The sequence below is a fragment of the Manis pentadactyla genome (genome assembly GCF_030020395.1).
Source record: "Manis pentadactyla isolate mManPen7 chromosome Y unlocalized genomic scaffold, mManPen7.hap1 SUPER_Y_unloc_3, whole genome shotgun sequence".
NCBI classification, from domain to species: Eukaryota; Metazoa; Chordata; class Mammalia; order Pholidota; family Manidae; genus Manis; species Manis pentadactyla.
The window spans coordinates 768,098-794,653 of NW_026644608.1; the positions used below are offsets into that span (position 1 = coordinate 768,098).

A 26,556-nucleotide genomic window follows, 5' to 3' on the forward strand; every position below is an offset into this window, starting at 1 on the left:
TTTCAACATTCACCCATATTATCAAGTTCTCAGCTCCCCCCAACCCCATTCCAGTCACTGTCCATCAGTGTAGTAAGAGGATGTAGAGTCATTACTTGTCTTCTCCATGCTGTTCCAATAAAATATATATATATATATTTTTAATTGAATTGTATAGATTTAGAACAATGTTAGGGAGTTTGCTCATGATTTGTCACTTAAAGCTCTGATAGATTAAAAAAATTCAAAATAGAAATACCATTTGACCCAGGAATTCCACTCCTAGGAATTTATCCTAAGAATGCAGCAGCCCAGTTTGAAAAAGACAGGTGCACCCCTATGTTTATCGCAGCACTATTTACAATAGCCAAGAAATGGAAGCAACCTAAATGTCCATCAGTAGACGAATGGATAAAGAAGATGTAGTACATATACACAATGGAGTATTATTCAGCCATAAGAAGTAAACAAATCCTACCATTTGCAACAACATGGATGGAGCTGGAGGGTATTATGCTCAGTGAAATAAGTCTGGAGGAAAAAGACAAGTGTCAAATGATTTCACTCATCTGTGGAATATAAGAACAAAGGAAAACTGAAGGAACAAAACAGCAGCAGACTCACAGAACCCAAGAATGGACTAACAGGTACCAAAGGGAAAGGGACTGGGGAGGATGGGTGGGAAGGGAGGGAGAAGGGGATTAAGGTGCATTATGATTAGCACTCATAATGTAGGGGGCTCACGGGGAAGACAGTGTAGCACAGAGAAGACAAGTAATGGGGTATGTGCGGGGGATTTGATGATGGGGGAGTCTAGTAAACATAATGTTCCTCATGTAATTGTAGATTAATGATACCAAAAAAAAAAAAAAAACAAAAAAAACCAACTAAACTTATTCTAAAAAAAAAACCCTGCAATACCAAGTATGCTCCATAGAGCAACTGGAACTCTCATAAATTGTTGATGGGGGTGCAGAAGGTATAGCCACTAAGGAAAAGATTTTGCATTAACCTGTAAAGTTAAACATAAAGTTGATGACAGGTTAAACATAGATAATGACCCAGCAATGTCGCTTCTGGGTATTTACCCAAGAGCAGGATTTTTCAACAGTGGCACTACTGACTTTTGGGGACAGATCATTCTTTGCTGGGGGGGTGGGGTTGTCCTATGCACTGTACAATGTGCAACTGCATCCCTGAACTTTTCCCACTAAACGCCAGTAGGTGGTGCTACCACCCCTTCTGCCTCAAGCAGTGGCAATCAAACCTGCCTCTAGACATTGCCAAATGTCCTTTGGCAGGCTAAATCACCCCGGGTTAAGAACCACTGCCCTAGAGAAATGAAAATTTATGTCTGCATAAAATCTGTTAAAAAAAAAAAGACCCTCCCTCAAGATTAGGAATTAAAAAATGATATCCACTTTTGTAATTCTAGTCAACAAAGTATTACAAGTTCTAAGCAAAGGAATTAGGCAATAAAAAGAAATAAAAGGCATCCAAATTGTAAAGTAAAAGCAAAATAATCTGCTGATAATATGGTCTCATATGTAGAAAACACTAGATTCCATGCAAAAAAAAAATTAGTAACAAACAAAAAAATAAACAAATTCAGCAAGGCTGCAGGATAGAAAACCAACACCCCAAATTCAGTTGCATTTCTATACACTGACAATTAGCTATCTGAGAAGGAAATTAAGAAAACAATTTCTTTTACAATAGCATCAAAAAGAGTAAGATATTTAGGAATAGACTTAAGCAAAGAGACAAACTTGTACATGAAAACTACAAAACATTGCTGAAAGAAAGTAAAGCTGACATAAAATATGTGAAGACATTTCCATTTATGTTTCGGTTTACTGAGTGGAAAATATGGTGGAGTAGGAAGGCAAGGTGAAAACTGCCTCCCATGTACACAGCAAGAGAGCGACTGACTGAAAACATCCTCAGGACTGCATAACGGGCCACCTACAGCCTCGTGGAGAGAGGACCACACAGAGAAGTGACAAAGGGCAGAGCTGCAGTCAAGTGGGACCCAAGCCCTTCCCCACCCAAGCCACGAGCAGGAGGGACAGGCACAGTGGGGAGAGGACAGATGCTCCGGAGCCTGGTACAGGATAAAGAAGGATACCTGACTTTAATAAACTTCTATTTTCGCCCCTGGCCTAAATGTTTACATTCAGATCAGAACCTATCCTCAAGGAGTAAAACAATTCAATGCATATGATTATGTGCAAAATCAAAATGAAATTATATTAGTTCTGTCCACCATACAGTGTGGTTACATGGAACAAGTGAAATAATGTCAATCAAAGTCATTTGGCAATTATCATATTACTGAAGCAAAAAAACACAAGTGAATGAGATGAGATAGCCTTTACACACACTTATCTGCTGATTCCCTCACAGCTGCCTTCCTTTGGCCTACTTAATCTACTGTGTAGTATTGCCTATTAATGCACAGAAACAATGATTATAAACTGAGGAAGGAAATCAATCCTTAACTGTATTGTTAATGAAACAACCTGAAAGATCAGAAGCAAACTGCTAGTGTCTGGAATAACCCTGCACTTGCTTCTATTAGGTTATAAATTCACTTCCTTTTCTGCTCTCTAGAGACAGAGCACAGCTGGTTAGCATCCTTTATAAGAGTGTTTTCTTCTAGAAGTTTCCCAAGGGCCATTACTAAGGGTGAAAAACATTAGGACGATCACGGTATATTTGCATATGAGTCACTTTGCATCTGCATATGGTTAAGTGCACTTATAGCACAATTTTTATCAAACAGAAAGGCAAAATAAGGCATCTCATTACCACTGCTTCATTGGAGATTAGTGTTTTTTTCATTTTTAACTGCCTATTATCATCATGCATAGGAGGGCAGAATTGTTTTCTCAAAAGTGTGTATATATATATATATATAGTCAGTGCCTTGACTACTGTCCTTCTAAGATCTCTCTTCAAAATTTCATAGTTAAAACAGATTCTCTCTGGAGTTCCCTACATTTTTAAATTGCAAAATACGTACAGTTCTGGCTGAAGTGCTTGAAAATTGCCAGAGGTTCTGAAAACCTCTCTCTTCAAGAGCCCACACACTCAAAAGAATCCAAGGTAAAGAGAATAGAAGGGCCAACAGAGATTAGGAGGGATAGATTAGGATTCTTGAAGTGTAAATGGCTAATCAAAGGACAGAGCTATCAGGCTTCTATCCTCACAGGTCTACAGAAATACCCTATAACACTAGTCTCCACAGACTGAGACACTCTACCCACATCCCAGTGGGACTTTAGGGATTCATCCTTCAAATGCTGCCTCACCCCTGGGTACTGTTGACATACCGTGGCCTCAAAATGGTACGAGGAGCTGAATATGGGAGCTTCAAAATCAATTTGTTCCCTGTATAGAGATCACTGCAACACAGTATTACAACCAAGTGATTGTTTTAAGATTGCATGGAGCTTTCTGAAGTAAGTATGTTTCCTTTATGATGAACTCATATAAGAATACAGACTGCGGTGAAGAATGAGAATAGTGAAAAATACAGTATTACCATTTGGATGTAGCTTTCTTCCTCTTCTCTGGAAACAGAAAGGGCAAAAAATCTTGCAGAATGAATACCATTTCTTTCTGGAGAGAGAAAGCTGGTTCGATTGCTAAGAACAAAAATACAGATGAGGTCAAAGCAATGTCTTACAGCTGCTCTGAAAGCCAGCCAGGAACTGGACATGGCCTCTGTGGGGTTTCAGCCCTCTCTTTCAGATACAACTTCCTCTGGCCAGAGCAATTCCTAAAGCAGTAGAGACTACCTGGCAGCATCTGGCCCACCCTGGGGCAAACGGCTCCCAATTCTCAAAGGCTACTTTTTTCTAGGCTCTCCACGTGACACAGCTCACAAGTTTTCTAGAAACACACCAAGGCATCATGTCATTTAGGAAAACAAAAACAAAATTTGGGGTGCTTTTGTTTCCAATCAAAGTAACCAGGTAAAGTAAGGAAGGGTGATCATTCCTTTGATGGATGAGAACAAGACTGCACACCAATGTTCATCCTACTCCTGAGGCAGAAGCACAGGCTGTGTCTCTGTAACCTTGGCTGGAAATATAGCTGATTTCAGAATGTTGCTTTACAAAGTAATTATATCCTGTGGCATTTAGCGTTTACCAAGAAACTCTTGGGTCAGGCTCAGGACTCTGAAAATCTATGTTCTAAAAGGTGAGTTGGGAGGTGCAGATACATTCACAAAGCTGGGCTTCTGGAAGCCAAGTCGGTACTACTGGCCCCTCCCCCTGGGCCATAGCAGATTTCATTCAGGCTGGGTCAGGAAAATTCCCCCTGCCAAGAGATGTGAATTGTGATTAAAAAAGAGGCTGTCTTTGTTGGTACTGGAATTGCAGCATGTAAATAAATAATCTCAGGATCTATGTTATAGCTATCTCTGGCCAGGAAGACTGTGCAACTGAGAAAGGGGTTCCCCAAAGAAAGAGTAATGAGCAAAAGTGAGGAGAGAAGACAAGAGAGATGGAGAGGATTCACTGGGTTCTCAGCAGCACCCTAGTTCTTGATTCCCGTATCCCCAGAGATTCAGTTCTATTCCTTTCCATGTGATCTAAAAAACACTTGTGGCCCAAGATAATAAACCCATCTCTCCTTTGGTTTAAGCTAGATCAAGTGGACTTCAACTACAATTAATCAAAGGGGCCTAAGACTGAGAGAGTCTATGCTGGATAAGGCCCCCTTGTGCAATCAAAGACTTGCCAAGGCACAGTGCAGGACCTGGTTAGAGATGTGTGCTCCAGGATGGTGGACAGGATTCTTGGATCCAGAGGAGGTGGCCGTGCTACAGGATAACAGAATATCCAGTATGGTTAGTTCTCAGGAGTTCGGGGTGATATGTCTCTAGTTAATATCCATTTATTGAGTACTCACTCTATGTCAGGCAGTTGTAGGTGTTGGGAGCACTGTGTGAATACAACAAATGAAATTCTCTGGGCTCAAGGAAATGCTACCACAGGCAGGACCCAGTCAGTCCCCCTCTCTCTGCTTGGTTGGTCATCTTTGGATCTCAGCTCAATATCCCCTGCTGAGGAAGGTCTTCTTTGACCTCCAGATAACATCAGGCCCCACATCATGGGCTCATGAGTTCCTGTACTTACCCTTCACAACACTCTCCCCAGTTTGCAAAGATGCATTTATCTGTGATTATCTGGTTTAGATCTTGATTGTGTTCTGGGAGGACAGGCCTTTTCTGTTCACTGCAGTAGCCTTGGCTTTTAGAGCAGCAGTTGGCATCCGATCTTTCCCCACATCAGCAGCCACTGCCTGGATCAGATTTTGTATTTCTTTCTATGGGAAGAGACTGCTGAACTTCCCTCCATTATCACCAGGGCATACGACAGTGATTCTCCTGCTGCCCAATCAGTCTCCCAGGAGAGACGTGCTTTGCTTCTTTCCTTCTTCGCCTTTCTCCCCTTCCGTCCATGCTGCTTAGACGACCAGAAAAGCTGTTGGACAGTAATGCAGATGCTCCAAGGACTCTTGCAACCCCAAACACCTGGGCTGATAGGCATGCACAGGACAGTGACACATATGACCAGGTATGACATTCAAGGATTAGCATCAAAGGTCATTCTTCACTGCTTTACAGAAGGGGCCACCTGCGATCTTACATTCAAGCACTATTTAAATGAAGAGATGCCAGGTACATTCCATTCCTACCCATCATCACTTATTTCTGGGCCTCTGCTAAGGAAGCAGACAAAGATGAGCTCTCTGGAGTGAACATGGCTTTGCAGGACATATGTACCTGTAAGTACCCAGGCCTTCCCACTGAATCCAAGCCACTGCTCCTTCCTCCTATACTTCATGGCCCTCTGGGATGGTTTCTCTAGTGCTTCCTCCCCAGAGCAGGTCAGGAAGGAAGCTTTCTCACATGGCCACCAGGACCTTGCTCCCCTCTCCTGCACAGTAGGCCTGCTCAAGTGACTTAACGTTTCCTCTGAGGCTTGAGATCTCTATTCACTGGGGGTGGCTCCAGGTCTGCAGGTAGCTCAGACAATGGGCTTGGGATGCTTCCTGAGCTCATTGGGATGTAGTCATTAGGGCTGAAGTGAGGTCCAAGACCAGAGGCAGTGGCCTGGGGGCCCATGGAAAAGTAGCTGTCTTCAACACTGGCCAAGGCTGTGGGGTGCACCAGAGAGAACCTGCATGGCTACACAGAGGGCTTCAGTTGCAAATGATCGAAGAATAACTCTAAACTTCCTTAGTAAAGTCTGACAAGCCTCTAACTCCAGCTCTAGCCTGGGACTTGCTGGAAGATGAAGGGTCATGAATTTATACAAATGTCCTAAGTATACTGTGGCACGTGAAGTAACTACCCTGAGTCAAGCATCAGAACTGGCAGGGTCCTTATGGAAGACTAAGTCCAGTATTTCCCAGACAACAAGCCTTAAGGGGGATTCAGAGATTCAGAGTGCTTAGTCTCAAAACAGTTCAAGGGAACATACATAGGTTAAGCTATTTTTGGTAAAGCTGAGGCTGAAAAGAACTCAGACATCAAACTTACCAAATTTAAACTAAGCCGCTTGTCTCGGTGTCTTAAGGATTGGCCTTCTACATCAGCTGCAAGAAACAAGCCAAGCTGGTGAGAAATGCAGGGCAACATCAACTGAAGCTAGGGTCCAAGTCCCTATACATCTGAGGCCCTGTGCTCAGCTCTGGAGAGGTAGGGAAGTGTTACACTTTCTATATGCAAGGCTTGTTATTAAGTCTAGTTGGGCATCAGAATACATTCCCCAACGGATAGAAATCCAAGCAGATTTTGAAGAATTTTCTGTATGATGCTTCAGGTATAGGCATGGAGAGAGAGGAACACTGGATTAATAAATGGTTAGAAACGTGTCAGGTGGATATGACAAGTAGTGTGACAGAAAACTTTGAAATAATTGATGAATTGAAAGAAGAGATGTCCAGAGGGCAGCAAGAAATACAGGCCTACTAGACAAATAACATATAATTCTGGGTAATTACCAGCTTACAGATGGCAGTCAAAACCACAACAGTAGATGATATTACCCTGGTTGCAAGTGTGAACAGATGTTTAAGAACAAAACCCTAGAGAATGCCAGTACTCAAAGAGCAGGAATATGAGAACTGGCTCATCCAGAAAGAGCAACCACAGAGTAATCAGGAAAGTCAGGGTGGAGGGGCCTGGTGCCATAAAAGCCCAAGGAGGGAGAAAATGGCCAACAATTCAGACCAGAACAAAGTGTCCCCCAAGAACTTAGAGATGTGAAAAGTCTGATTGCCACTGAGAAAGAGAGTCAACATCATCTTAAGGGAAGAGAGTAACTCCAAGCTCAGAAAGAAGTGATACAGATGAATGAAATTATCAGTATGGATTATACAAAGGTCTTCCCCAACTTACTTTATCAGATATGTCCTGATGAACATTATAATTGAACATATCCCAACTCAAAAATACATTTAAGGCACTTAACTGCCTAAACATATGACCATACCTTGCCTGCCTTAAACATGCTCAGAACACTTAACATGAGCCTGCAGTTGGGGAAATCATCTAACACAAAGCCTCTCTGAAAATAGACTGCTGATATCTCATGTACTTTATTGAACAAATAAAGCAGGGGGGATCATGCTCCCACCTTCAAGCTCTACTACAAAGCCACACTAATCAAGACAATTTGGCACTGGTACAAGAACAGATCCACGGACCAATGGAACAGACTAGAGAGCCCAGATATAAACCCAAGCATATATGGTCAATTAATATACTGTAAAGGAGCCATGGACAAACAATGCGGAAATGACAGCCTCTTAAAACAGCTGGTTTGGCAAAACTGGACAGCTACGTACAAGAGGATGAAACTGGATCATTGTCTAACTCCATACACAAAAGTAAACTCGAAATGGATCAAAGACCTGAATGTAAGCCATGAAACCATAAAACTCTTAGAAAAGAACATTGGCAATGAGAGGATTAAAGATGGCAACGTGAGAGCTTAGAGAGAGGCTTCCTTCTAAAACTGCATATAATATGGGAATATAATTAATACAACTAATCCTGAAAGAGTACCAGGAAGGAGGACTGCACCAGACTGCATACACCTGGATAAAAGAGCAGACCTCACAGAACAGAGCAATGTACCAGAGCTGTGGCCCGGCAGGACCCAAGCCCTTCGCCCACCCCAGCTCACCGGCGGGAGAAAGAGAGGGAGTGGAAGGCTTGGGACCGCTGAATACCTAGCTCCGGAGATCTGCTCTGGGAGCACAAACCTACATTTCATGGTGCTTTCATGAGACTCGCATGACTACCGGGTTGGAAAGTTAATACAGGCAGAGTTCCTGGGGAGACTGGGATCCTGGTCGCTCGTGGAAAGCAGGGATCCATATCTGGCGACTCTAGGACAAAAGAATGCCAGGCAGTCTGAGAGACATCCTAACAAGGAAGCCATTAGCAGGAGGGCTGCTAAACGGGCAAGGATTGCACAGAGCTTACTGCTCAGGAGAAAGGACAGGTTAAGAAAATTGTCCAGGTGCACTCTGCCCAGCAGGTTGGTAGCTTTCATGATTTCCAGGTGCTCCAGCTCCCTGGCTGGATACACAGCTCCAGGGACCCCCTCCGTGATACGCAGCCTACTGCGCCTTTCTCCCGGCCTGCCCCACCTGGATCACAAACCGGCAAACCCTACCCTGGCATTAGGCCAGCCAGAGGGAAGATCTGTCCACAGCAACAAACACAAAGCATAGAGGCTTATACCTGTGTGCTCAGCCCACTGGTTCAGGCAGTGGAGACAGGCATAGCAGCCGGGAAGCAGGAAACAACTCTTTCCTCCCCCAGGCACCAATACCGATCCCCTGCAACCCATGACATTGCTTCAGGGGCTGAGCAACTCCAGAGAGTGGAGCTTCTGGGCACTAGAGAGTGCCATATACAAATATGGAACGCCAAAGGAACCTGGTCCAGAGTCAAATTATGAATACAACACCTGAGAAAGATTCCAATGAAATCGACCTCAAGAATCTTCCTGAAAGGGATTTCAAAATAAAAATCATTAACATGGTCATGGAGGTATGGAAAGATAGTCAAGAACTCAGGAATGAATTCCGGTCAGAGATCCAGTCATTGAAGAGCACAATGGAGGGTATTAAAAGCAGATTAGATGTGGTGGAGGAGATGATAAATGAAATAGAAACTAGAGAAGAGAAATACAAAGAAGCTGAGGCACAGAGAGAAAAAAGTATCTCTAACAATGAAAGAATATTGAGAGAAATGTGTGACCAATTGAAACGGAACAATATTTGCATTATAGGGGTACCAGAAGAAGAGACAGAAAAAGGGACAGAAAGTGTCTTTGAGGAGGTAATTGCTGAAAACTACCCCAATCTGGGGAAGGAGATAGTCTCTCAGGCCATGGAAATCCAGAGATCCCCCAACACAAGGGACCCAAGGAAGACAACACCAAGACACATAGTAACTAAAATGGGAAAGATCAAGGACAAGGACAGACTATTAAAAGCAGTCAGAGGCAGAAATAAGACCACACGCAAAGGAAAGCCCATCAGGCTAACATTAGACTTCTCAGCAGAAACCTTACAGGCCAGAAGGGAGTGGCATGATATATTTAATGCCATGAAGCAGAAAGGCCTGGAACCAAGATTACATTATCTGGCAAGATTATCATTTAAATATGAAAGAGGGGTTAAACAACTTCCAGATAAGCCAAAGCTTGAGAGAATTTACTGCCCACAAACTGTCTCTACAGTGTATTTTGGAGGGACTGCTATAGATGGATGTGTTCCTAGGGTTGAATAGCTGCCATCAGAGGTAATAAAACCATAGTAAAGAAAGTAGAACAATTAATTACTAAGCTAATGCAAAATTTAATTAACTACCCCCAAAGTCAATCAAGGGACAGACAAAGAGTACAGAACATGATACCTAGTATATAAAGAACGGAGGAGGAAGAAAAAGGAGGGGGAAAAAAAAGAACCTTTAGATTGTATTTGTAACAGCATATTAAGTGAGTTAAGTTAGACTCTTAGATAGTAAGGAAGTTACCCTTGAACCTTTGGTAACCATGAATCTAAAGCCTGCAATGACAATAAGTACATACCTATCAGTAATCACCCTAAATGTAAATGGACTGAATGCATCAATCAAAAGACACAGAGTCACTGAATGGATAAAAAAACAAGACCCATCTATATGCTGTCTAGAAGAGACTCACTTTAAATCCAATGACATACATAGACTAAAAGTGAAGGGATGGAAAAAAGATATTTCATGTAACTAATAGACAGAGAAAAAGCAGGAGTTGCGGTACTTCTATCAGACAAAACAGACTTCAAAACAAAGAAAGTCACAAGACACAAAGAAGGACATTACATAATGATAAAGGGGTCAATTCAGCAAAAGGATATAACCATTATGAATATCTATGCTCCCAACACAGAGCACCAACATATGTGAAACAAATACTAACTGAACTAAAAGGGGAAGTAGAATGCAATGCATTCATTCTAGGAGACTTCAACACTCCATTCACTCTGAAGGACACATCAACCAGACAGAAAATAAGTAAGGATACAGAGGCACAAAACAACACATTAGAACAGATGGAACTAACGGACATCTACAGAACTCTATACCGAAAAGCAGCAAAATTCACATTCTTCTCAAGGGTGCATGGAACATTTCCAATAACAGATCATATACTAGGCCACAAAAGCAGCCTCAGTAAATTCAAAAAGATTGAAATGGTACCAACCAGTTTCTCAGACCACAAAGGTATGAAACTAGAAATAAATTATGCAAAGAAAATGAAAAATCTCACAACCGCATGGAGGCTTCACAACATACTCCTAAATAACCAGTGGACCACTGACCAAACAAAAACAGAGATCAAGCAATATATGGAGACAAACAACCACAATAATTCAACACAGCAAAATCTGTGGGACAGCGAAGACCGTGCTAAGAGGAAAGTGTATTGCAATACAGGCCTACCTCAGGAAAGAAGAACAAATCCATATGAGCAGTCTAAACTCACAATTAACAAAACTAGAAAAAGAAGAACAAATGAGGTCCAAAGTCAGGAGAAGGAGGGATATAATAAAGACTAGAGCAGAAATAAATAAAATCGAGAAAAATAAAACAATAGAAAGAATCAATGAAAGCAGGAGCTGGTTCATTGAGAAAATAAACAAAATGGATAACCTCCTAGCCAGACTTATCAAGAAAAAAAGAGTCTACTCACATAAATAGAATCAGAAATGAGAAAGGCAAAACCACTACAGACACCACAGAAATACAAAGAATTACTAGAGAATACTATGAAAAATTATATGGTAACAAACTGGATAACCTAGAAGAAATGGACAACTTTCTAAAAAAATACAACCTTCCAAGGCTGATCCAGAAAGAAACAGAAAATCTGAACAGACCAATTACTAGCAATGAAATTGAACTGGTAATTAAAAACCTACCTAAGAACGAAACTGCTGGACCAGATGGCTTCACCGCTGAATTTTATCAATCATTTAGTGAAGACCTAATACCCATTGTCCTTAAAGTTTTCCAAAAAATAGAAGAGTGGAGAATACTTCCAAACTCATTCTATGAGTTCAGTATCACCTTAACACCAAAACCAGGCAAAGATACCACAAAAAGACAAAACTACAGACCAATATCCCTAATGAACACACATGCAAAAACACTCAACAAAATATTAGCAAATCAAATTCAAAAATACATCAAGAGGATCATACATCATGATCAAATACATTCATCCCAGGGATGCAAGGATGGTACAACATTTGAAAATCCACCAATATCATCCATTATATCAACAAAAGATGGACAAAAATAACACAGTCATCTCCATAGATGCTGAGAAAGCATTTGACAAAATTCAACATGCATTCATGATAAAAACTCTCAACAAAATGGTTATAGAGGGCAAGTACCTCAGCATAATAAAGGCCATATATGACAAACCCACAGCCAACATTATACTTAACAGCGAGAAGCTGAAAGCCTTTCCCTTAAGATCAGGAATAAGACATGGATGCCCACTCTCCCCACTTTTATTCAGCATAGTTCTGGAGGTCCTAACCACGGCAATCAGACAACACAAAGGAATAAAAGGCATACAGATTGGAAAGGAAGAAGTCAAACTGTCCCTGTTTGCAGATGACATGATATTGTACATAAAAAACCCTAAGGAATCCACTCCAAAACTACTAGATCTAATATCTGAATTCAGCAAAGTTGCAGGATACAAAATTAATACACAGAAATCTGTTCATTTCCTGTACACTAACAATGAGTTAGCAGAGAGAGAAATCAGGAAAACAATTCCATTCACAGTTGCATCAAAAAGAAGAAAATACCTAGGAATAAACCTAACCAAGGAAGTGAAAGATCTATGCTCTGAAAACTACAAGACACTCATGAGAGAAATTAAAGAAGATACCAATAAATGGAAACACATGCCGTGTTCATGTATAGGAAGAATTAATATTGTCAAAATGGCCATCTTGCCTAAAGCAATCTACAGATTCAATGCAATTCCTATCAAAATACCAACAGCATTCTTCAACGAACTAGAGAAAATAGTTCTAAAATTCATATGGAACCACAAAAGACCCTGAATAGTCAAAGCAATCCTGAGAAGGAGGAATAAACTGGGGGGAATTATGATCCTCAACTTCAAACTCTACTACAAAGCCATAGTAACCCAGACAATTTGGTACTGGCACAAGAACTGACCCACAGACCAGTGGAACAGAATAGAGGGTCCACATATTAACCCAAGCACATATGGTCAATTAATATACTATAAAGGAGCCATGTACAAACAATGCGGAAATGACAGCCTCTTCAACAGCTGGTGTTGGCAAAATTGGATAGCTACATGCAAGAGAATGAAACTGGATTACTGTCTAACCCCATAAACAAAAGTAAACTCGAAATGGATCAAAGACCTGAATGTAATTCATGAAACCATAAAACTCTTAGAAAAAAATGTAGGCAAAACTCTCTTGGACATAAACATGAGCAACTTCTTCATGAACATATCTCCCAGGGCAAGGGAAACAAAAGCAAAAATGAACAAGTGGGACTATACCAAACTAAAAAGCTTCTGTACTGCAAAGGACACCATGAATAAAACAAAAATACATCCTACAGTATGGGAGAATATACTCATAAAGAACATATCCAATAAGGGATTGACACCCAAAATATATAAAGAACTCATGCACATCAACAAAAAGCAAATAATCCAATTAAAAAATGGGCAGAGGAGCTGAACAGACACTTCTCCAAAGAAGAAATTCAGATGGCCAACAGGCACATGAAAAGATGCTCCACATCCCTAATCATCAAACAAATGCAAATTAAAACCACAATGAGATATCACCTGACACTGTAAGGAGGGCCAACATCCAAAATACAAACAACAACAAATGTTGGCAAGGTTGTGGAGAGAGGGGAACCCTTCTACACTGCTGGTGGGAATGTAAATTAGTTCAGCCATTGTGAAAAGCAGTATGGAGGTTCTTCATAATACTCAAAATAGACTTACCATTTGACCCAGGAATTCCATTCCTAGGAATTTACCTGAAGAAAACAAGATCCCTGATTCAAAAACACCTAAGTACCTCTATGTTTATTGTTGCACTATTTACAATAACCAAGATATGGAAGCAACCTAAGTGTCCATCAGTAGATGGATAAAGAAGAGTTGGTACATATACACGATGGAATACTATTCAGCCCTAAAAAAGAAAGAAATCCTACCATTTTCAACAACATGGATGGAGCTAGAGGGTATTATGCTCAGTGAAATAAGCCAGGTGGAGAAAGACAAGTACCAAATAATTTCACTCATCTGTGGAGTATAAGAACAAAGAAAAAACTGAAGCAGAATCACAGAACCCAAGAATGGACTAACAGTTACCAAAGGGAAAGGGACTGGGGAGGATGTGTGGGAGCGGAGGGAGAAGGGGAAAAAGGGGCATTATGATTAGCACATATAATGTAGGGAGGGCATGGGGAAGGTAGTATAGCACAGAGAAGAGAAGTAGTGACTCTATAGCATCTTAGTACACTGACGGACAGTGACTGTAATGGAGGGGTGTGGGGAGTTGATAATAGCGGGGAATGTAGTAACCACAATATTGCTCATGTGAAACCTGAGCATAAGATTGTGTATCAATGGTACCTTAATAAAAAAATCATGTCAAACCATCACAAACTGAGGACTATCTATCTACATGTATAGACATAGATAAATATGCTTGCTTGTCTTGAAGGCTGCAAAAGTACTGATTAAAAGTTGCTCTGAAATCATACTATTTTTAATTCCCTGCACTCTACTACTTGTTAGCATGTAAAGGACTGAGAACAGTGCCTGGACACAGACAGTCATGACCAAGTCCTAGAAATCATTATGGGTGTTAACAGAGTGTGCGGTTTGCATATGTGAACAAACAACAAAGGCCCCTAACTCCCTTTCCATTACCAGATGCCTACTGAAAGCACCAAACAACACAAATACAGAGAAAATGCTGCATTAATGTCATAGTTTAAGGAATTTATGATAGCATGAAGGTGGGACCAGGCTAAAGGAAAGTACTAAGAATGAGTCCTATCCATATCCACAAGGGCTCAAAAAAAGGGAGACATAAAATTTTTGTGAGGAAATAATGGTTCAATGCTTCCCAAATCTGATCAGTAACATTAATCATCTATGTATCTAAGAAGCTTGATGACCTCCAAGTAAGATAAAGACAAACACACTGATACAGAAACACATCATAGTCAAATTGTTGACACATCATAGTCAAACAAATCAAAGGCAAAGAAGAACTCTCAAGTGCAGTAAGAGAAAACCAGTTCTTCATGGACAAGAGAACTGCAATAAGATTTAATAGCAGATATTCATCAGAAATGTAGCAGAATTATATATTTAAAATGCTCAATGTGAAAAATCTGTCAGAAAAGAATCTGACATCCAGCAAAACTATATTTCCAAAAATGAAGGTGAAATAAAAACACTCCCAGATAAACAAAGATTGAAAGAATTTATTGCTAGCAGACCTTCCTTACAACAAATACTAAAGGTAGTCTCATACAAGCTGATAGGAAATGATTCCAGATGGTAATGTAAATCCTTACCAAAAAATAATGGGTACTGGTAAAGAGAATCACGTATGTAAACATAAAAGACAAAAGAAGCATTTCTTCTCTTAACTGCTTTAAAACAATAATTATAAAACTGTGTTTTGGGGACTATAAAACATAAAGATATAATATATTTGATAACAGAGGAGTAGAGAATAGAGCTATATCACAGCAAAGTGATGACAACAGATTGTATCTCAAAACCACAGGAAGAAATAAAGAGCACTAAAAATGATAAACATGTGGACTAATGTGTTAGGAAAGAGTATAAAACCTAAATGTGATTTATTCCCACTAGGATGGTTAAACATTTTAACAGTAAGGTATGAACAAAGGGCCACGTGGTGGAAGCTGCTCGGGCTGAGAGCGGGTGTGGGGGAATTGATAAGGACCTGGCAATACCTGTTTGAGTTTTTTTAAACCTACCAATATAATTAAGACAAATGTAAAGGAAAGATATAACTGGCTTAGGCGACGTCCGGGAAAGAATGTGAACCCTGTAGTACTCAGCCAATGAGGAACCAGGGGAGGGACTCGCGTACTAGGAGATAAATTATTGGCACCAAACTCCCCAGGAGTGCCTGCCCACCAGACACCTGATCTTGGAAGACTGTCATTAAAGCCTCGCTCCGCTGTTCTCTTTGTCTCCGTGTCCACTTACTGAAGTTGGACCAGTGAGTGTGTTTCTCACAATGTAAAAGCTTCTATAAACGTTTTCATCTGTGTGCATTTGTATGTGTATATTTTTTCTGAACCATGGAGAGTAAGTTGCAGCCATCAGAACCCTTCACTCCAAAATATTTCAGCATGTACATCTGTAGAGTAAGGACATTCCATCATATAACCACAGTGCTTTTATCAAATTCAACAAATTTGACACTGATATAATACTATCAGCTAATATACATAGAGAGCCATCTGATTCTTTTTTATAGGTATGAACCATTCCATTGAGTGGGTGGATAGGGGATAGTTTATTTAACCATTTCTCTACTGATCAACATTTAGGCTAATACCAATCTCTTTTTCACATAGAATTTTTCAATCACCAACCATGTAAATGTCATTTTTTAAATGCGTTAAGCACTTGCAAAGCCAAAATTTACTTTACAGGAGTTGAACCAATTTACACCAACTACCAAAATTACAAATACTACACAGCCCATGTTCAAAATTGCATATCAAGCATTAATAGCAACATTAAACCTAGAAGTGAAATTGCTGGATCAAAAGCTAGGTAGTATTTGTAGTAAAGTGAAGCATAATCAGGTATTATGCTTAAGAGAAAAAGCAAACAGAATATAGTGTAAGAATGCTATTTGCATTAAAAAGCAGAAGACTATGTATCCACGTTTTCTTGAATAACCATGAGTTTCCCTACTCATAAACATTACAAAAGAAAAGCAAAACATGGAATGCTTCACGAATTTGCATGTCATCCTTGTGCAGGGCCCATGCTAATCTAAGCATGTGCGCTGCCAAAGTGAGTACTGTATACCTTTTTATAAACATAACTTTGAAATAGAAATATATATTCTTTCAAAATTAAATGAAGCTTAAACTCAAAATATGAGTTATATAGTACATTAGGCCCAGCTAAAGAGATATTTCAAAAACTGATATTACTAGAATTCAGGACAAAGAGATGAAAACTAAAAGAGAATTTAACACGCAAGATAGAATGCGAAGTCTAAAATACATAAAATCTTGCCCCAAAGGAAAAATAGGGATAATGGAGAAGAGGCAATGTTTGAAGACATAATAGCTTAGATTTTTCCAGAAATGTTGAAGGACACTGGTCTTCGAATTATGGAAGCCCAATGATTCACAAGACAAGTAAGAAGAAATTTACACATGAACACATTTTAAAGAAATTAATGAATAACAAAGATAAGAAGATTCTTAGAAACAAGAGAAAAAAGAATTCCTTTGTAAGAGACATTCCTAAAGAGACTAACAATAACAATTATTAAAACAAGATGGCAGTAGGATGAGATCTTCAAAGAGCTGAGCAAAAATAACCATCAGACTAGGATTCTATATCCAGTAAGTTATCTTTCAAGAAAAGGTTTTAAAAAGTCACCTTTAGACAAATGGAATCTGAGAGAATTTACCAACAACAGATCTTTATTAAAGGAAATCCTAAAGAATAAGCCACAAAAAAAACTAAAATAATCCCAGAAGGAAATTAAGACATGCTAGAAGCAATGATAAAATAGAAAAATAGTATGAGTGAAACTAGAAAAAATTGTACAAAATAATACCAATATTGTTTACCTGATAGGATTTTTAAAATCAAGATTGAAGTAAAATACTATATGGTATTAGCATATTAAGTTGGGAGAGGTTATTAGATCTAAATCATTCTAAGGTCTTTGTATGACATGAAAGAGTAATGATACTGAATAATCTTGGATATTAAGTTGAAAATGCATGGTAAAATGTAGATGGTAAACACTAAAGAAATGGAAATGGAATGTTTAACTTCCAAATTACCAGAGGTTAAAACTGAAGTAATAAAGCAAACTCAATTCAGAAGAAAGCAAGGAATGAGATTATAAATAAGAACATTTGCATAAACAGGACAAATAGAAATCACAAAATAATTGGTAAAAGAGTCTAATTACTGAACATGGATTAACCTTTGCAGTGAAAAGAAAAAGACTATCAGAATAGACTAAAAAATTAAAATAACCATAAGAAAATATGGCTATATGATTTTTATAAGAAATGCATCTAAAATATGAGTATACAAAGGTGAAAGTCAAAAGATGAGAAGATACGTACCATGAAAATACTAACCAAAAGAATGCTGGCTAGTATTTATTGTTAGTATTTAGTATTTAATATAGGCACAGCTATATTAATACCATATAGAATAAACTAAGACAAAAAAATTAATAGGAAATTCTCAGGTTCAGAAATTAAGAAATGCTCTTTTAAATAATGCATGGGTCAAAGAAAACAACACGAAAATAAGAAAATATTCTGAACTGAATGATAATAAAAATACAATATCAGAAACTTAAAGGATATAGCTAAGACAGTGTTTATAGAAAATCTGTAGCATTAAATGTATGTTACATAAAGAAGAAAGGAAGAAATTTAATATGCCATCAATCCATTAAAAAATTTCAGAAAAACATGCAAATCATCTCTAAGGAAGTAAGTATAACAGGGGTGAGAAAGCTTTTTTCTGGACAGGGTGAGATAGGCTTTTAAAACCTTTTCAAAGTGGAAAAACTTTTCTTAGTTTGGTGGGCTGTGGACTTAAAAAACAGGCTGTTGGTTGGATTTGGCCATAGGCCACAGTTTGCTGACCCCTGAAGCAGAAGGAAGGAAATAATATCCAATGAAAAAAAAATAAGCAAAGGCCAATTTGTTTTCTGGAAAAAAAAAAACTAATAAAATTGATAAACCCCCAGCAAGAGTGATTAAGAAAAAGAGAAGGCCCACATTATCAATATCAGAAATGAAAAGGAGGGGATTAGTACGGATCCTCCAGATAACAAGAGGCTATTATAATCAATTTTAAAATTGAATTATATCAATGAATTTGAAAGAAAAGGTGAAATGGAAAAATTCCTAGAAAAATATAATTTACCAAAAGGAGCGCAACAAAAATAGAAAATCTGAACGTATAATATATAATATATACACAAGACAAAAGATATGTGTTAATTGATCATTTGTTATCAGGAAGGCTTCAGGTCAACAGTGGGTTACTGGTAGGAGGCAAAAGTTCTATGTGGACTTTTTACTGGATGGGGGGGTCAGTGCCCCTAACCCCCACCTTGTTCAAGGATCAGTCGTACTCGTTTCATTGAAGTTGTAATGATCATATTTCCAGGGAACTTAGTTCCTCAGTCAGAAGGAGAGATTTATATAATTTGAAATGACTGCATTGTTTAAACTCCCTTAATTCCTTTAAAATGAGGCTGTGTAGGTAGCAGTGTGGGAGTGAGTATGTCTGGATGGGAGATGTGGAGGAAGGGAGATAGCAAGGCAACTCTGTGAGAATGAACAGCTTTGCAGGAAAAGGTTAAAGAGGGCTCCAGGAGGGCATGTGCAGGGACTGACCGGTCCGACAGGGCTGAGTTAGCTAGTGTGCAGCCAGTTAGGATGCAGAAAGAGCACATCATGTGGGATGCTTAATGAGGCTGATGGGATTGTTGAAAACTAGAAGAAAAGAGCTCATGTCTCACTATGCATGTGTGAGGCAAAGACCACAATTAGGCCAAGCTTATTTTGTCCCAAGTGGGTCCCCAAGTGACTCCAAACAAACCTCAGGAGCTTAGTCTCAACGGGGGAGCCAGCCCATCATGTGGTAGGGGCATGGCCATGAGACCAGGGCTGCAACCCTTTCAGCATCTACAAGGACCTAAGTATCTCTCCTTGGTGGCCAGACTCAAAGAAGGAGGGGGACCCTGGGAGACTGGGCCATCTTGAGCAAGGAACACTGGGCAATGCGCACACTAGGAGGGAAGAGGAGCAAGGCTTTCTCTGCAGCTGAATTTCAGCATCCAACACTTACCTTTTCAGGTTGGCACGTTATCTAAACCAGAAAGAGAGATTCTTCTCTGTGCCACAGTGCATTCTGCCTTCTGGATGCCGCTGTGCCCACTCCACACGTGCTGCTCCTCTTGGCGCCATTCAGAGAGAGAGCTTGGCTTAGGGGGGTGGGGAGGTGGCGTGTTGAACATGATGTCTACTTCTTTTATCCCATAGGGCAAGGAACCTTGGTTTTTAGGTACGTGAATGGTGGAATTTAAGGAAGTTTCCAGCAATGGTAAAGAAAAGCGGTCCATGGATGGCCCACTGATATCTCTACTCCAGATCAGGGCAGCCTGAGGCCTCATGGGAGGTGCCTCCTGAGATCCATTCCCATGGCGTGAGGCATGGACCAAGGTACTAGGGGGCAGGGGCTGCAGGCAGTCAACAAAAACATCATCGAAGGAAGCCTGTTTCAACGAGCGGTCTGAGTTGGACCAGCTATCACATCTGGTGGGTAGACTGAGGGAAGAAAAGCATGTGACTTTGATGGATACATACTCACCACAGCCTCATTCCTACTCCTCTGATATCACCTGTTTTCTGTCTCCAACCCTCTACAACTCCCCATTACATTACACCAACCCTTTGATGCAGGGAAAAAAATGGTTTGTTGATTTCTGTCATCCTACAAATGTTAGATACATATGAAAATGCAAGGTTAGAAATGAAAGCCACAAGGCTGAAGTGCCTGAGTCATTCTGTTTAGCACACCACATGCTTCACCCTCACAGTGGTTCAGTGATCTGTCCTGCCTTTGCAGGGCCAGGAAGAGAAGTGAGGACAGACACACCCACTAGAAGAAGCTACATCCTGGGACAGAGCCCACAAGAAGAGGCAGTATACCTGGCCTGGCGTGGTCTTCCAGTCTCACAGTTGGACAGAATCGTGTAATCAGGAAGGGAGAGAAACTCTGACTCACTTCTCCTTTCCTCAGTGACTGTGGTATTAGTCCTTGGGTCATCTCCAGACGAGGAGGAGCTGACAGCATGGCGGGTATGAAGGCAGCTGGCGGGGGATGGCTGGAGGGAGGATGGCATGCGAGAGAAGCTCTCCATGGAATCTGCTGGAGAAATCATTTCCCAGGTTAATGTTTAAGAATGGCTGTAACACTCACTCACAATTTCTCAAAAAGCATCTAAGAAGCCAAATACAAGATGCAAACCACAGCTGGTGTTTGTAATGATAGAGGAGACCATTTCCCCAAGCCATAAACAATGTCTGGGAAAGAAAGCCCATGTTCCAAGAGTGAAGTGCTGAATCAATTAAGAGTAAAAAAAAAACCCAAGCATACTTGCCCTAAAAATCTGTAGTTAAGTAGTCTACACACAGCTTCTTTCTGGCCCTCAGCCACAGCCCTGAATCACTGCTGATTCAGTCACTACACACACACACACACACACATTTATGTATGATGACTCTACATGTATATACTTATATACACATCTGTGCATATACAGATAAGTATGCCTGTACACAATACCTACTATTGCACCTGCTATGTGCCCAGAACTGAATGAACTCTGCCAATACAGCCAAGAAAAAGTCTCTGCCTTACTGGAATTTATAGTTTACCAGAGGAGAGAGACAAGTAACACTAAATAAAGAACACTGTTAATGATGTACAAGGAAATGGAAGGAAAGAAACGGAGTGTGACTACTGCTAAAGGCCACATTGCTCAAGGAGGATGACATTCAGAAACTCTCAGTGAAAAGCCTGCTTTGATTTCCCTTTTGAATCAAGTTGGCGGGAGTTCAGGACTCCTGAGTCAGAGCAGCCCAGAGCTGTCTGGGTTCAAGTCCAGGCTCCATTATTTAGCTGTCATGACCTTGGGCAAGTTACCTGCCTGCTCCAAGTTTTCTTCTCTGTAAAGTTGGGATGCTAATAGTACATGTGCCACAGAATCAGTCTGGGGATAAAACAAGCTAATACTCAAAAGTATTTAACAGAACTCCTGGCCAGAGTACATGTGATGTGTTGACTACTTCTGGTTGCTGGAGACAGAACCAAACACTTTATAGTGAAAAGCCACAAGAAAGCCCTTTGGGCGTAGTTCTCAGATGAATGGGATTCTGCCCTTATATCCTCCTAAGAACTAAGTGGGAGTTACAGGGAAGGATGAAGGTCATAGAGGGGTTTCTCGCTCCTTCCAACTTCATTCCCGAGCTTTCCATTTTCTAGCTGGTGCCTTACTCTTGTCTCTCTTCACATATTGGGAAGTATGTCATGTATCTATGTTTTAGGATAACTCCTGGAAGAGGAGAAAACAGAGCAGTCACATTACATGACACATGAATACGTGTCTACTGTGGGCTAAGGCAGGGACTAGGGTGGCAGAGAGCAAGTGGAAGGCCAGATGAGTTAGCCCCTATAGGAGCTCTGCTTGTCTGCACAGTGCTGGACTCTACCCAGGGTGGATTCACTGCTACTTTGCAAGTAAGCTCCATCTGCCGGAGCAAGGATAAAGAACTTGCCATCATTTTATTTCCTTTTAAGTTCTAAAAGCCTAGCAATGTGACTTAGTAAGTTTCCTGGTTCCTGAAGAGAAAAGGACTTGTCCTCAGGAAGTACACTCTCCAGATGCAACTCTGACCCTCTGCTACCACCTAGTGGTTTAATGGGGACATCCCTGTGGCAGGTGACAAGGAGACTGGGAGGGTGGAAATGTTGAAGCAACTGTAGACCACAGGATTTAGGGGTAAGGTTTTGTCCATTAGACTAAGAGGACAAAATAAATCAGAATTAAAGTATCAGATTCAAAGTCCCACAGGTTGAGGATCAGAGCATGCTGCTTTGAAGCCAGAGGTCAACAACAGGAAGGGAATGAATTACAGCCCTAGGAGCATTGTAGTTGGTATATATTGTAGAAAAGGCAGCGTGTGTGTGTGTGTGTGTGTGTGTGTGTGTGTGTGTGTGTGTGTGTGTGTACACATGTACAAAAGAGAAACAGCAAGAATCAGGGACAAGAGCCTTGTGGGTCATTTGCTTCCACTGCCCAGAAACGGCCCAGAGCCAACTTAGAGCTCATTTCCCTTGCAAAGACCGCAAGCCAATTGGAGATACAAGGAATTCTTCCCTGCCTGTGATAAGTAGCCAAGTTCTGTCTTTATATTCTCTACTGCCAAATAACACAATAGGTGACAAAAAAGCTGGAGCTCCACATATCTTTTGAAAGATGGTGATATTTAATATTTCTAGAAAACCAGCAGCAAAATGGGGAAAATCAGAGCCCTAAGGACAGTGCTCACCCCGTTTTACTTCCACTGTACACACTGTCTGTGGCCGATGAGAGCAAAGGCATGGAGTGGCTTTAAAGTCTTTGAAATCACTCGTAATGCTCAGGGCATGGCACATTTGGGCCTGAAGCCTAGAACCAAACGGTAGGGAGCAAATTTTGGAATGTACTTGGTGAACAGTTTGGACACAAATTAGTGTGCCAAAACACCCTCAACAAGGCAGGCTTGGCACCTGCAGCAGCCCAGGCCACCCCTCAGCACACAGGAGCCCCGACTCTGCTCTCACCTGCACCACCCTCCAGGTGGCCGAGGTTGCAGACCTGAGTGATACTGTACACCCACACCTGCATTTCCACCTCGGTGTTGGCCACAAGATAAAATGTACGAGAAGTAGTCTTGACAATGAACACAAAATTATTCTGAAATTCCCTCCGAACGAAGCCAGGGCCCACATGCTTCCACACTGCACACTCGCTGAGGTCTATGGCACGGATGGGCTTGCTTGAGTGCTTGTTCCTGTAGTACTCCAGGACGTTGGGGTCACCGCTCATGCGGCCCCGCCGGAGGACAAACCAGCGCTTCCGCCAGGCCTGCAGAGAGGCAATTCAACAAGGAGTTACTGGACCAATGGCTCTTGCTTCTCAGACTCTGCCAAGAACCTATTTTGTGACAAGGACAGCAGAAAAGAAGCAAGTCAGTCATTTTCATGATGAAATGCAAAGTCCACCCAGTTTTGGATGAAGGGTCTAATGCACCATCTTCAAGCCTGCTTCATCCAGCCACTGGAAGGATATCCCCTACTGGGGATTCACACCCACCATCAGCACCTGTAATACGGATTTCTGTAAGCCTATACTTCCAGAAAACTATCCCAGAAGAAAAGCCTATACATTGAAGCAGAGAAAGGATTATGATAAGCTGAAGCTGATATGATTATCTTTCTGTAAAATTGCCTAGCATGATTAAAATACAAGGAGAATTTAAGTGAAGAGGGTAACACAGCTGGTTATATTCCCTACGTGAGAGACCATTTTCTAAGTGCTTTACTGTAAACATTTAATCTCCAAAACTACTTTTACATCCATTTTATGTACGGAAACACTGAGGCTGAGAGAAATCAAGTTATGTGCTTAAGGTTACACAGCTAAGCAGCTATAGGGATGAATTTGAAGTCAAGTGAGGTGGAAGGATCAGTAAGGAAATGTGAAGTAAAAAAATAGCCAGTTCTCTAGAGATGTGTGACTGTAAAGGGGGAGAGAGCTCTGGGGCTGAGGAGAGACATTTATGCATTCACGCCCTAAACCAGTTTTTCTCACCCAGGGATTGAGATACCTAGGGGGCATCTGGAAACAGGTGTGTTCTGCTTGTCACAAAGGCTGGGGCTGGGGCTGGGGCTGGAGGTCAGGAACTGCCTAAAGCTCTTGGTGCCCAGCTGAGAAACACTATTAACAACTGAAACGAGCATTCCTCAGGGCAATGGGAAGCTAGGAAAGAGCCAAGTGCTTTGAGGTGGATGACTAGGCAATGCTTAGTCCATACTCCAAAAAGAAAAAGAATGATGCTCCAAGGAATCTGATGCCAACATCCCTCTGCTGGACTTACTGAGGAGGACTTTGGGCTCCTCAGTTTCCTGCTTACCCTGGTCCTACAATGTTTGCTGCTGACGGTACCAAGAGGCATAAATGTCCACAGATGAATGGATGGGCTACCTCCCTTAGGGTGAGGTCTGGGGAAACAGGTATTTCGAATTGACCAGAGCCCCATCATTCTAAGAAGTCCTCAGTACCTGTAACTTCTCTGTCATTGCCTGGAGCCCCTTCTCCAAGTCTCCTGTCTTCTCAGGTTTAGATGCCCTCTGTTCCATGCCAGCCCCTGGCCAGCCCACAATGAGAGCCTATCCTTGTTTTCTGCTGCAGAGAACTGAGCACAGCCAAGGGGCTTTCTTCCAGTGCAAATGGAGAGATTTATAGCTCTGTGGTTTGCTCTCCTGTGCAGTGGCATGTGTGACAGCAGGAAGCACAGGGCTGTGCCAGGAGGCATGGTGACCACTGGGACAGGAAGTCCTTTGTATCTCTAGCTTCATTTACGCCTGACACATTTATAAGCCCACCAGCTTTGACAAAGAGGCCTGGGAAAAGGAAAAGCCACTGTTTGGAAGGTTCTCAGCTCTCCTCCTGCCGAGGGAACAGGAGATCTGTGGCAGAAGAGCTGGTTAAGGTACTGAAGAGAAAGTTCAATGGTCACAAATGACCTGCAACCATGCCTCAGAATAAAAAGTCCTCCCAAAGCTGCGGCAAGGGGCACCATCAGAAAGAGGGGGCAGAGAGAGGGAAATGGTGCCTGGCAGGTAAGCCCTGGCTTGGCTCTTTATAGACAGTGTAAAGCTCTGAGGAGAGGTTTGGACACCTGGAAGGGGGACAAAACAGTGTGATTAAGTCTTAAAAACAGGAGAAATAACAGCCTGTTTCTATGGTTATAGGAGTGATCCAGTAGGGAGAGAAAGATCAAGGATCCAATAAATTCCTGTTGCAAAAACTTGATACTGCGTACAGTGGAGAGACTAATTATGAGAAGAAGACCTCAAGTGTCACTGTGGGGCACAGGAGGTGGGCAACTTGGGCATCTGGCAATGACTGAGGCAAACAAGGATGTGAGGCCTTGCCCTGGGGTTCCCCAGACAGTGTGCGCCGAGGGAAGGGGCCTGGAGCATGAAAGATGGCCATGTGTGACCAAGGAAAGCCTTCATGGGGAGCATGGGGTACCCCCAAACTTTCCAAAGGCCACTATGGTGGGGAAATGTGAAGAGGAACTTTGTTGTACTTCCCAAAAATCATACTAAAAGAGGAAGTCAAACTGAGGGAAGAAAAAAGTTTCAAGTTAACTGTTCTCAGTTTTATGGAAACAGATTTCTCAACCTTTATTAACAGTGTTGGGGGGGAAAGTAACCAAGAGTCACCATGCAGCCAGCCAGAAGATGGAGATAAGAGAAGGGGTTGATAGCCTACAAATGTGCCAGTCACTGTGCAGCCACTGGCCCTGTCACTCAGAGTCTCATGGGTAGCAGGGGAAGTGGGCAGATGGATAAGCAGACACGTGTGGTTGGTGAGATCAGTGGTATGACAAGGAAAAGCCAAAACACCATGGGAACACACAAGAGGGTTGGTCTGCAGAAGCTTCCCCAAGGAAGTGATGGCTACGCTGAGACTGAAGAAGGGCCCAGGAAGCTGCGCTGACAGTTATTTGTTTCTTTGTTGTAATGTGCCTGACTTAAGCTTTGATTGCCTCAGCATCCACTTCAAAGACGCTATCTCAATAAATACACTGCCTACCATGCATGCAACTGGATACCAGATGATGAGCAACTTTGTTTTAGAGACCTTGGCAGATGTTGATAACTCACCCTTTGGCCACTGGTTTTGTCTCTTCCTGCCTTATGTCTTCAATTCACCAAAGAGGAGTGAGCCCTCAAAACCCTAGACCCCCACTCTTGACCCACCAAACAACAGAACACCCCCCCATCCCCACCCCACACCCTCACTCTCTACCCACAAGCTGGCTGTGCAGGCCCAGTGGTGCTGTGTAAT

At 41.5% G+C, this 26,556-nt stretch overlaps 1 protein-coding gene and 1 pseudogene across 1 annotated transcript in view; both read right to left on the reverse strand.

Annotated features, from left to right (window-relative positions):
* The window catches only part of LOC130678894 (GRB2-associated-binding protein 3-like), an 84,080-nt gene that overhangs the window by 12,569 nt on the left and 44,955 nt on the right, over positions 1 to 26,556 (reverse strand). The window contains 7 exon segments of the mRNA XM_057496700.1: positions 3,527 to 3,629; positions 4,732 to 4,813; positions 5,965 to 6,184; positions 6,539 to 6,594; positions 19,719 to 20,197; positions 20,582 to 20,798; positions 23,259 to 23,562. Coding sequence (XP_057352683.1) covers positions 3,527 to 3,629; positions 4,732 to 4,813; positions 5,965 to 6,184; positions 6,539 to 6,594; positions 19,719 to 20,197; positions 20,582 to 20,798; positions 23,259 to 23,562 — 1,461 coding nt within the window.
* On the reverse strand, positions 16,589 to 16,649 carry LOC130682316 (U6 spliceosomal RNA; annotated as a pseudogene).